Source organism: Octopus bimaculoides, chromosome 24, assembly GCF_046866305.1.
Source record: "Octopus bimaculoides isolate indiv1 chromosome 24, ASM4686630v1, whole genome shotgun sequence".
Classification (NCBI taxonomy): Eukaryota; Metazoa; Mollusca; class Cephalopoda; order Octopoda; family Octopodidae; genus Octopus; species Octopus bimaculoides.
In genome coordinates, this window is record NC_142951.1 from 29873935 (window position 1) to 29886872 (window position 12938).

The following is a 12938-nucleotide window of genomic DNA, read 5'->3' on the forward strand; positions in this document are numbered from 1 at the left end:
CTCGTTGATGCTGCATCGAAGAGGCCAGGGAATAGAAGAAAGAAGACATGCACCCAACACCAGAGCTGAAGACACCTCCGAAAGGAGGGGCCCCCGCCACGTCAAAACGGTAGAGGAGTAGGGGCCGAAACCGGACGTGGTTCCTCCTGATGATGTCTTCAGCTAACTGGATCCTATAAAGGAGCTGTTGTGGTAGCAGACCACAAAACATGGTTGAAATTCCAAAATTCCTCATCTCTTAAATATGCAATGAGAACATGTACACAAATGTACGAGAAGAAATTAACTTTCTTTACCTCACATGCTTTTCTACATATATCACATTTGCCGTTACAAATTACTCCCACCTAACTGAACCATTACAATGGTTAACCCCAAATTTAGAGCATGGAAAGGAGCAGAAACAAATTTCACTTGCAATATAAGACACTAGTTGAGGATGAGTCTGTCTGACATTATTTCATATAACCTTTGTCTCTTGTACTGTTGTGACAGTCCTGAATGTGACACACACTCCTGAAATAAAATATATTTTGTACCAAGCAAATATGAAGAGTAATGTGATTATCGAAGTTTTCTTGTTTGTTCTTTCTAGGTTCTCAAATATCAAGGAATCAGAGTTCTCCGTAAGTACACACACGCATTATTTTACTCTATAATTCTTCTACTTGTTCCAGTCATTTGACTGCGGCCATGCTAGAGCACCGGCTTTTGTCGAACAAATCTCCCCCATGACTTATTCTTTTGTAAGCTTGGTACTTAGTTTATCAGTCCCTTTTGCTGAACCACTATATCGGTTGTCAAGCGATGGCAGTGGGAAGAAACATAGATACATACACACACACACACACACACACACACACATATGGGCTTCCACACAAATTCACTCACAAAGCATTGCTTAGCCTAGAGCTATAGTAGAAGGCATTTACCCAAGGTGCCCTAGAGAGGGACTGAACCCAAAATCATGTGGTTGCAAAGCAGGCTTCTTAACCACATACCCATTCTTATTTTTGCACCCATTCTTATTTCTCGTATATTCCATTACCTACTCATAATCCAAGCACTGCTGTCTTCATAAAACTGTGGGGAGCAGAATGGTAGGTAAAAATGTAGGTTATTTACGATTGTGAGAGCACAAAAAAGCCGATGCTAAACTCCTTCCTCTTCCCTCCTTGAGAAACTCTCATCATGTTTTGCTTTTTTTTTTATTTTTTTATTTTTTTGCAGAAAGCATTCTTTTGGAGAGCAACAAAGAGAGCATCCAACGTCGTTGTTGCCGAACTCTGGCCAACCTTGCCATGGATTGTGCGTGTCGTAGGATCATCCACAAGACAGACATTACACAGCGAATCGTTCAACTCCTCGAGTATACCAATGACTCTGAGTGCCAACTAACATACTGTCATACACTCAGGTAAAATATATATGTGTGTGTATATATAATTTTATATATGTAAGTAAGTAATTTCTTGGGTCTTAGGCCTCATAGGGTCAGTTGTCTAGTTTCTATGACCATATAAGTGACCAAGATCACAATGTTCCCACTGAGCAGGATGCTAGTCCATTATATTTTTCCTTTGTTTTTCAACTCTCAGGTTATTTGCTGATTCCACCCAGCTGAACAAAACCATTATCAACTACAATGGTATAGCTGTTCTGTCTCGTCTCTCCAAGTTTGCTCCACACATGGTCAAGTCTGCTGCTGTTAAGACAATGGCTGACTTAGGACGAACCAAGTAAGTATTTCCTGTTTCCTTTTTTTCTCTTTTTTACACTGGAACTTAAGTAAAATATTGGTTTCAAATATTTATTTCTTTATTGCCCACATAGAGGGGACAAACAAGGACAGACAAAGGGAAATAACCCCTGAAATTGCACACATTTTTTTTCTGTAAAAATTCTAAATAAAGTTTGTAAAACTAAGCCCTCGATTTTAAATGGTTTTCTTTGTTTTCTATTTCTAGTTGTTCGGTAGAATTTGCCCAGCAAGTGTTAACTGCAGACGGCCTTATTACATTGGTCGAAATCTCCAACCAAGGTGGCACTCTGTCGCAAAATGCCCTCCGAGTGCTCATCTACCTGAGTCGACACAACTTCATACGTCCGCCACTCGGTAGCTCGGGAGGAATCCAGACAATGAAGAACAAGTTTGACGACGAAGTGTCAACTGTACGTAAAATTGAAATACTCAATGCACTGTGTTTGTTTTGTAACGAGGCTGTGAACCGAGTGAAACTACGCCAAAGTGATGTGTTGATGCTGTTTATCGAAGCCCTCAAAGATCTGATTTACAGTACTCTTCACAACCGCATAATCAGTGCCCTAGTGAACTTCCTCTATGATGAAGTGAGCTTTGATATGCTTTTGGAGAGGGGGCTTGTCCCTGTTTTATTTATTCATCTTCAGCGGTGCGCTGGTTTCTCGTTTAACTTGCCAAAAACGGGGCCGTTTGTAAAGTCCCTCATTGAAAACATTGTGAGTTATCCAACCAAAAAGCGTACGAAATTCTCTGATGGAAGCGAAGAGGAAGGTAAAAATTCCTTCTCCTCAAAAAAATATTCTAAGCTCAGTGAGAACAGCAACAGTGATTCCAGACTTAAAGACAGTTCAGTTTTGCAAGAAGTCTCCCCTAAAAAATTAAAACCTGGCTTTAAAGGTTCACCACCGACAGAGCAAAACAGAAGTGATAAACTTCTTGTAAAAGAAAATGAGAAAGAGGCTGGAGCAAAATGTGTTTCAACAAATCTCTCAAATACTACAAAAGACTCAGATGCTGATCTCAGCTGCTCAGATTCCTTGACGAATGTTCCAAAAGATAATTGTAAATCTTCTCCTGTAAATGTTAATTTAGAAACGAAATTTATGGAAACTGAACCAGTGACAAGTGAAGATAAAATACATTCCTCAAACAGTTGTAAAAGACCGTTGTCAGAAGTGGACAGTTACCATTCTTCTGAGGCAGCATTGGAATCTGAAAGTCCCCAAATGAAATTTTTAAAGCAAGAAGCATCGGGGACAAAAGAACTTCCAAATAGACATAGATCAGAATCTTTAATTTTACCCTTAAGTGGAGAAGATGATGATGACTGTGGTGATAGTGGTGTTGGTTGTGATGACGACTGTGGGAAGGATAATGTTGTCGATGACGATGATAAGGATAAGATTGGTGTTGATGAGAATATTGAAGGAAATATTTGTCATCAGGTTTCGGCACCATCTGAGGAGGGCAAAAAGAAAGAACAAGAACAGACTCCACAACGTTATGTGTTTCGCATCGACAGCCCCACCTACCAAACCGATGTAAAGTGGAGTGCAGACAATTTCACTGACGGCCAGACTTGTAAGCAGGATTTTGGCAATGAAGTGTCAAATGGGTCTTCAGCGCTTAGTCCCTTCAGTAACTCCTCTTACCACTCCCCAGACTGGAGCCCAGATTACAGCTCTCAGTTACGAGATGATTTCAGTTCTGAAGATAGTGATGATGACAGATCTCAAGATGACCTGCAGGATCCAGCTGCCATGGTTACTTCGAAAACAGTCTCGGCTACTGGTGACAGCGTCGGAAAGGAACAATCAAGTTCTGTAGCATTGGCAACAGCAGACACACTTAAAGGATGGAGAAAGACCAGAAAGAAATCATCCCATTCTCCTGTAAAAGATTTATCCCCCAACAGTGTGGAGAATGAGGAATTCACGAAAAGCCTTTATAAGAAACGGGAGAAAATGATGCTGAGTGATTGCCATGTGGCACTTCGCACCACAGAGAACAACATTTTGGTGTTGCTTTCTCGAGTGTCTCAGAAAGAAAATCCATCCAAATTTTTAGCCACTGTAGAAAGCTTCTGGTGTTTGCTGCACTACATCGGTAAAGTTCCTTTTGCCTATCCCCGTAGCATCCGAATTCTCAGCCGGGTCGTACGTAATCCTTTCTGCTTCGAGTCCCTCATTACATTCATGGCTCCAGCAATGATCTTTCTGGAACTGATGACTTCATGGGACCAAAGAAAGGACAGCCAAAGCAAGTTGTTTTGGACACCCTCCAGGGGCACCATGCTAAATTTCAATAGTGCGTTTGCTGTCGACTCTTACATCAAAGACTTGGACGATCTCTTTAAAGCTGGTCAACTTATTCTAAATGATTTCAGCCAAGTGGCAGAAATCCACTTTGGTAATTCTCTGCTGGCACAGCACTTGACTAAAAAGACCCCGCAACAGGATTCTGTGGTTGCATGTTTACCATTCTTGTGTAGGTAAGTAACTGATGCTTATCCATAAATTTTCTTATTCTTCCTTTTTTTAACTCACTGAAAAGTTCCTGGCTATGAGTAAAAGAAACTATAGGGGGATCGGTTAATTACGATTTTATTGAGCATATTCCCCTCTCAGATTCACACACTTATTGCAGTGGTCCTTCAGTTTTTCTAAGCTCTGTCAAAGAACTCAGAAGGCTGGGCCTCCAACCAGGCCTTTTGTGATACCCTTAAAGCCAGGAACTTTTCAGCACCCCCTTGTAGAAACAATGTGTGGCTCATAGGTCAGGCATTTTATTTTTTTTTTGTTTAATCAAAGAACAGTTCTCCTTTTTTAATTATTTTATATATTCATTGCCAGAGCAGCTGTCTGGCTTCCGTGCTAGTGGCCCGTAAATAGCACCATTTGAGCGTAATTGTTACCAGCGTTGCCTTCTAGTACTTGTGCTGATGGCATGTTAGAAAATCATTCGAGCGAGGTCGTTGCCAGTGCCGCTGGACTGGCTCCCATGCAGGTGGCACGTAAAAACCACCTTTTTGAGCGTGACCATTGCCAGTACCGTGTGACTGGCCCTCGTGCCGGTGGCACGTAAAAGAACCCACTACACTCTCGGAGTGGTTGGTGTTAGGAAGGGCATCCAACTGTAGAAACTCTGCCAGATCAGATTGGAGCCTGGTGCAGCCTTCTGGCTTGCCAGTCCTCAGTCAAATCGTCCAACCCATGCTAGCATGGAAAGCGGACGTTAAACGATGATGATGATTTATTATTTATTTGTCTCTTTTTAGGTGCCGAAATGTTCAAGAGAAACTCTTAGTAAAATTCCGTGGTTTTGATCTCCTGCTGAACATCATTAAAAATGAACCGGAAAGCTACTTGTCGAAGGTTGTTATATTGGGTCTAAATTACTTGTCGCGTCACCTCAATGTGACGACATCTTTACAGAACGTTGACAGACAACAGGTCTATCCGAAACAGACTCTGCCTGGAAACAACTCCTCGGACACCCAAGACTGCTGTTTGAGTAACACAAAGAGAAACACAGCATTTGTAACGGACAATGGTAAAAAAATCCTTGTGAATCAGGAAGCTGTGACGAGTCGATCAGAAGTGTTCAGCGCTATGCTTCTCAGTGATTTTGTTGAGGCTGAAACACACGAGGTAAAGATTGGTTACACAACCCCACAAGCTCTAGAGGTCATCGTCCATTATCTACACGGTTGCAGCTTGAAGTGTTTTACCATCCAACAGCTTCACTGGCCGAAAACTAAACTAACTAAGAATGACTTGCTCAACATAATGGGCCTAACTGACCGTTATATGCTGGACAAACTGCGGAAATATCTTGCCTGTGTTATTTTTCAGTGTTACCTTGACGAAAAGACAGCTGATGCATTTTACAATGCAGCTGTATTGCACAGCTACAATGATCTCAGCAAGGATTGCATAAAATATTGTTTGGGTCAAGTGTGCCTGGGCAAGAGGTCAATAGACTGCCTTTTGCGCTTTCTTAACGGACCAAACCATGAAGTGTTCCTTTCTTCAGTGAAAGAGATGTTCATAAAGCATATTGTCAGTGAGAATGCAGTGCCAAAATAAGATGAGAGAGAGAATGAGTGAGTGAGTGAGTGACCAATCCAATTTTGGTAGCTTGTTTAGGTTAAAAACTCCAAAAAGACAAAAAAAGTCTGAAATTCTTGTCTTAAAAAGACATCGATGTCTTCCGTTAAACCAGATTCAGGTTAGTCATCATTATACGCATTTGCAAGCCCTTTGCCTATGCTATGTATCATGTGATATATAGGATCCATTTCCATGGCTTCTATGCATCATATATGATACACTCTCACAGTTTTTTTTTTTTCAACCACCAGAATAATTTGGGACTTAACCCTGTCAAGTGTAATGCTTATTTATTCACATTTTATCAAGCATTATCTTGTGGCCTTGAGGTTTCGATAACGGGAGGGTTTAATTTTTTGGAATAACATTGTAGGATAGGTATGAGAAGCCAGATCTGGCTAGTTTTAACATAAAACAAGTAGATTATTTAGGCCGGATATGGCCAGTTTAAAGGGTTAAGAAAGAAAAAGTTTATATTACTCTATACACTATGAAACAGGGGCTTACTAAAGGTCTGAAAACAAGAATGGATGTTTAGAACAAACTTATAAAAATCCTTTGGACAGGTAGAAGATTAAGCACACACACACACACTAATTTACTCCCCCCCCCTTTACCTTTTTACAGTATCAGCATCCATGATTGCATATATATATGAACTGGAAGTTCATATAGCTTCATATAGGTACAATCTAAGGTTATAATGCTGTAGAATGTCAATGACCAGGTTTTAGATGTGTATTGAAGGACTTCAGAATTGCTAGTTATAAGCAGAAATTTGAATGAATTCAATGGTGCATGTGTTAAATAAGCAGCAAAAAAAATGACTCTACCAAAATGCTATGCTATCATATCTGTATAAATGTAAACAAACAAATATTTGGTTTCTTTTTTTATTTTTTATTAGAAGCATCAGAATGTGTATTGTATGATACAAATAAAAAGATGATAAAGATTGTTTGCCAACGTAACATGGCAGTCCTGGTTTAGGACGAATGTTGCTGTAATTTAGCCCCAGGAGACATTGTCTCCAGCTGGTTCGAATATGTAAGGATCGTGTCATATAACCAACTGGAGACGATGTCTCTCGGGGCTAAATTACAGCAACATTAGTCCTAAACCAGGACTGCCATGTTACGTTGGCAAACAATCTTTTCTACAAAGTACTGTTGCTGAATATCTCACGTGAGATTTTAAAATAGTAATTTTCTAAGAAGATGATGTTTTATCAAACGCAGAGTTGCTGTTAGAACAGCAGAAATACTTGATAAATTGGCTGGTTGTTGAGAAATCTTTTCACTTTGTAAGGGTATTTTACCCATTATTTCTGCTGTTCTAATGGCAACACTGTGTTCGAAAAAATATCTTATTTGTATCATACAGTACACTATCAGTTCTATATTTAAGAGATGAGGAATTATGTATATTATTTACATTTGACAGATATTTGTCCTTATCTTGTTTGTTGTTAACGCAATGTTTTGGTTGATACACCCTCCAGCCTTCATCAGGTGTCTTGGGGAAATTTCGAACCTGGGTTCTCATTCCTTAGGTATTTTTCGATGTTGTTATTATTATTATTATTCAGGTCACTGCCTGGAATCGAACTCGGAATCTTGGGGTTAGTAGCCTGATTGTCCATTGTATTTAAAGTAAATTGCTTATGTACATTGCATTTGCAGAGGCGTGTTTAACAATATTTAGTAAAAGTTTGTCACGGCCCTCTCAATGACTTCCACATAAGGAAAACAGGTCCCCAAAGTAAAAATCACCCAAGTCAAGTAAGCAGGTACAAAACAACCTCCCTCAGGTGAGAAGTCTTGTCTTGCAAGTTGGTGACCTCACTGCTGCTCATGCCACGTAAAAAGCAGACAGTACACTCTGAAGTGGATGACATTAGGAAGGGCATCATCCAGCCATAAATACTATGCGAAAGCAAACACTTGGGGGGGCTGACACAGACCTCAGACTCACCATCTCCTGTGAAACCATCCAGCTGGAAAACATGTTAAATGAACAATATAAGTAAAAATAGATGTGGCTGTTCTTTTATCTTAATGACAATAGTTTTTGCCCATCCGACCAAAACACATACCATAAGGATTTACAATTCAAAGGTTAACATAACAACAAGGGTCTTATGTAGAAATTGTGGTGGAACCAGCAGATATGAATGGGTTTTTTTTTTTAATTTCTTTTACTAGTTCCAGTTCTAACTGGTATGGAAAGAATTAAACCAGAACAAGAGAACACGAGATTAAACCAATGAGAACATTTTATTTTACAAATATATATATGTACAGAAACAGTGGGGCTTCCATTCCAAGCTTGTCTCTTTAAGATCTTTTCAGTGGGATATTCCCTAGAAAACAAATAAGAAAAACTGTTAAAGATACAAAATATTTATTTAAGAGATGAGGAATTATGTACATTATTTACATTTGATGGATATTTGTCCTCATCATTATATGATGACAAATATCCGTCAAATGTAAGTAATGTAAAGTAAATAAAGTCACCATGATATTTTTAACCCTTTTGATACCAACTCAGTTGAAATCAGCTCTGGTTCTGTAGAACAAATGTCTTGTTTTCAAAAGTTTTGAATGAAAATCTTGCACCAAACCTTGGTCACAATTTGTTTCTAATGCCAGCTTATTGATAACTAAGTTATTTTACTAAATTCTCAGTTATATTTAAAATTAATTGAAAGAAACACAGAGCATCTCAAAAGAAGTACGGTAACAAAAGGGTTAAGAACACGATGTACTGCCCAGTTCCGGAATTGAAACTGAAGTTTTATGATTGTAAGTGCGACACACTTACCAGGTGGAGCCACATAATAATCTTCAAAGACCTTCGTAGCATTGTTGAGTATAGCGTCTTTCCTGTGTCCTTCCTTGACGACATCAGACCGAAGTTCCAGTGCTCTGCAGATCAGGTGAGTGTTTCGATGATAATGCGACAAAGAGAAGGTGGAAAATGAATAAAAGAATAACTACAGATGAAAAAGTCAAAGATGGGGGGGGGGGGAGAAGCAGCAGCTAATTTATTATTTGAAAAAAGGGGAGTTGTGGGGTGGGGTGGGGTGGAGGGGACTGCATAATTATAATCCTTTGGCATTTCTTTCAGATTTACGTCCTGGGGTCAAATACTGCAGAGGCTGACTTTGCTTTCCATCCCTTTGGGGGTCGATAAAATAAGTACCAATTAAGCGGGGGCATTGTGATATGTAATCGACTAGCTGCATCCCCAAAATATCAGGCCTCATGCCTATAGTACAAAAGAATAGCATTAATCACAAGGATACTTAAAGACTTCCTGAGACCTGGGTCGCCGAATACTTGCCAAGGTATCTTCACACCATGCATCCATTTCAAGTGTTGCAAACATGGGATTCCCCATTCAGACTAATCCCAGGAAGAGCCCTTACGATCCAGTAGCAGGCCAAGAGATAGATCCCTCCTTCCACTCTCCAAATAGCTAGTATAGGGGAGATAACCCATCCTCACTAATGTCGGACCTTTTATTCTTTGATGATCATTTGATTAATGACTAACGACTTTCCACCTCTGAGAGGTAGAGAATTAAACTGTCTTCAGGCTAGAATTTGAAGAGTCGTCTGCAAAGCTACGGCCTTCATGGATGCAAAACCATGGGTCACTATGACCCATTACTTATATATATTTCTTTTATTTGTTTGTCATCTGACTGTGGCCATGCTGGAGTACCACCTTAACGGGATTTTTTAGCAAAAGAAATCGACCCCAGGACTTATTCTTTGTAAGCCTAGCATTTATACTATTGGTTTCTTTTGCTGAACTGCTAAGTTACAAGGACATCAGTTGTCGTGTAATGGTGGTGGTGAGGGCAGGGGACAAACACAGACACAAAGGCACACACATAAATACATACATGTATGAATGTGTGTGTGTGTGTGTGGATATAAATACATACATACATGTATGAATGAATGTGTGTGTGTGGACAAAATAGGGAGAAAGAGAAAGCAGGACAAAAAAATAGGCGGGAAAGGGCCATCAAAAATTGGCAAAATGCTGGAGCAGCTTTGGGCAGCAAAAACAAAACTGGATTTACCTGTCTTCGTGTACTGATATCATAGGTTCAATCCCAGTCGTATCCACAGACAGAACTTCATTAGCAGCTTTAATAGTTTGTCGGAGCCGTTGCACATCAACCTCAGAATCAAATGCAACAAGGGATAGCCTTTCCAACTTCTCTACAAGTTTGGCATCAACTGGAGGTTCCTGGTTCGAAATAAAGACTGTGATCGTTATTTTAATCAAAAATTTGATATATATTCATATAAAAATTACTGTTTGATATATATATATATATATATGTGTGTGTGTGTGTATATATAGGCGCAGAGGGTGGCTGTGTGGTAAGAAGCTTGCTTCCCAACCACATGGGTCTTCTTCTCAAGCACGACATAATGCCAAAGGTCTTGGCCATTGCCCCCGTGAAGCCCAACACCTGAAAGGAACACCACCAAAGAATACCTGTATATAATACCACAACCTTTTAAATGTCCAGTTTAATATTTACCTTAGAGTAACTGTAGTGAGATGCTAGAGTCAGGGGTAAGGGCCTTTGAAACAGACGAGGCAATGTGTATTGCCTGGAAACAAGGTGGTACCATCGCAGAGCAGGAAGCTTCATTTAGGTAGCAGATAATTGAAGTTCCGCTGGATTTATATATCTGGGTCTCGTCTTTATTTATTTATCTTTATTTCTTCTGTAAATAAAAGGACAAGATGGAGATAAGAATCTAAGATAGAACGAAGAATGAATAATTATTATGGGTTGCTGATAAGGAGGAGAAAAGCTGTTTATTGGGAAGTGAAATTGCTCATGAATGGGAGTTGTGTGGAAAGAAAATTTTCTACAAACACCATTTCAGATAGTGTAGATTACGACTGTATCGGAGTTTAATGTGAAAAATAAAAGCGTTGGACACGTGCACATACACACTGACACACATCACAATCGTTTTAAAATTTAAAGTTTCATTTTGTAGACGTGATGTGTGTCAGTATGTATGTGTGCTCGCCCACCAATTTTTTCTTTTCATATTAAATTCCGATGTAATTATAACCTAAGCCATCTGAAAGGTATGTGTTGATAATTTCATTTAAAAATACCTACTTTTCCGAAAGTTATGCGGCAACTAAGTCGAAACTCCTCTTCTCTTGCTCGGAATTTTTTTTTTTTTCACTACAAATTCCGATATAATCGTAATATCTGAAGTGTGTTTGTAGAAAATTTCATCAAAATATCCATTTTTCTGGAAGTTTTGAGTAAACGAAGTCGGGATCTTTTCAATCTGACAGACAGATTGAAAAGATCCCGAAGTCGGATGGGCACAATTGTGTAGGTAAGCCATTGTAGAAACAATTTTACATTAAACTGAAAACTTGCTGGGGCTAATGCAGTTTCGCATTACTCAATACTTTTAAAAGAAAATAAACTTTTACGGGGACTTCGCCGTTTCGGCTCGGCCTGCACGCTTTCATGAGATTATATACACATGTGTGTAGTTCAAATTTATAGAAAACAAAAGACGAAGATGAGGAAACAACAAGCGGGTGTATTAGTTTAACGCCCGAGAAGAATGGAAAAGCCTTTGACATTTCGACCCTACGCTCTTCGACAGGAAAAAATGGAAAGCGAAAAAAAAAAGGAGTTGATAGGATAAATGATATGAAAAGATATATAGAGTAAGAGGTGTACATCTAAAGAAGGAAGACAATAGAAAAATGTAAAAAGACAGGTGTACAGCTAAACCATGTGTCGGATTTAAGAATAAGATGAAAATGCAGTTTAGGGTTTCAAAATAATTAAAAGGAATATGCCTTTTAATTTTCGAATTTTGGGAAACTTTCTGGTGTAATGTTTTAATAAGGAGCCTCCAAACTTTATCAAGTTTCAGGCATCATCAGCTTCGTTACCAGCTGTCTAAATGACAGAAAAGTAAGACAAACAAAATGATACAAAACCGGACTGATTATCCGGCAAGCTTGGGACCGGAAGTGGTTAGGATTTCGAAATTTATTGATTATATGGACACAGTCGAAATATATAATTAAAATATAAAATGAACTATGAAAAAATGCTAAATTGTATTTAACAGATTCAAATTAAAACACTTCTAAAGCAGGGTCTGTTTGATAGTTATTAATCCACTTATATCATAATGTAACATACATACAGTGTTATAATGATAAAAATTAAAAACGATATACCACACAAATGTAGGTATGCCAAATAAATGAAGAAAAGCAATGACCATGATTTTATTTAAACGGTACGGTTACAAATTAATACAATTCTAAAGAAGAGTATGTTTAAGCTTCATCAATCCATATAAAATAGTTCTGTCCTTTAACAAAACTATTTTTAACACTACATGCAAATCAAATTAACCAACTTCTTTACAGTATTCCCGGATTTCTGGAAGCCGGATAAGAAATCCGGTACTATATAAAAGATAGAATGAGAACCAAAAGCACACACACTTACTTGCAGAATTATATAATGAATAGCACAGTTTTTTCTTCTGTTTCGGTCAAATTTCTTCTTTCCTGCAGCTTATCGAGAAACTACTACAAGGCATTCATTTGTTCTATTATAAATTATAAATTCTACTTGAAACGTCTCAATTGCCCTTGATAAAGGCATGAACACCTCACATTTTGTCTTATTCCCCCTTGCACCTTACAGCATTACGGCAGTATATCCGTATTCACGTGTGTTTGTATGTATGTGTGTGTTCACTCAAGTGTGTGTATGTATGCATCTAAGCATCTGTGCGCGCGAGTTTATATGCATTTATGTGTTCACACGCGTATGTGTATGTATGTAATGACATATGTATGTCTATAAGATGTTGTGTATGCGTATGTATCAAAGCGCATGTGCGTGTAAATATATATATATAATATATATTTATTTATATATGTATATATAGGTATAGATTACAGATTCTAATTAATAGAAGGTACTGTATATATATTTAGGATCTTTATAAAATTTTTCCAAAC

The 12938-nt window shown here is 38.5% G+C and overlaps 2 protein-coding genes across 3 annotated transcripts in view; one reads left to right on the forward strand and one right to left on the reverse strand.

Annotated features, from left to right (window-relative positions):
* LOC106868691 (uncharacterized) overlaps positions 1-6751 on the forward strand; it is a 19451-nt gene extending 12700 nt beyond the window's left edge. The window contains exons 2-6 of the mRNA XM_089341030.1: positions 596-626; positions 1231-1417; positions 1599-1739; positions 1968-4253; positions 5040-6751. Of these exons, the coding sequence (XP_089197156.1) occupies positions 596-626; positions 1231-1417; positions 1599-1739; positions 1968-4253; positions 5040-5850 (3456 nt within the window). The 3' untranslated portion in view covers positions 5851-6751. The remainder of the gene's footprint in view (positions 1-595; positions 627-1230; positions 1418-1598; positions 1740-1967; positions 4254-5039) is intronic.
* Positions 6752-8131: 1380 nt separating this feature from the next.
* On the reverse strand, positions 8132-12801 carry LOC106868694 (glutamyl-tRNA(Gln) amidotransferase subunit C, mitochondrial). 2 transcript variants are annotated; one of them, XM_014914081.3, is made up of 5 exons: positions 12418-12801; positions 10444-10633; positions 9973-10142; positions 8701-8804; positions 8132-8236 (listed from the first exon to the last, which is right to left on the reverse strand). In XM_014914081.3, the coding sequence occupies exons 2-5, from the start codon at positions 10555-10557 to the stop codon at positions 8211-8213; spliced, it is 414 nt and encodes a 137-aa protein (XP_014769567.1). In that variant the 5' UTR covers positions 10558-10633; positions 12418-12801; the 3' UTR covers positions 8132-8210. The 2 variants fall into 2 exon arrangements, with proteins under 2 accessions (XP_014769567.1, XP_089197163.1); XM_089341037.1 differs by lacking the exon at positions 12418-12801 and adding an exon at positions 11751-11891.
* Between the last annotated feature and the right edge of the window lie 137 nt (positions 12802-12938).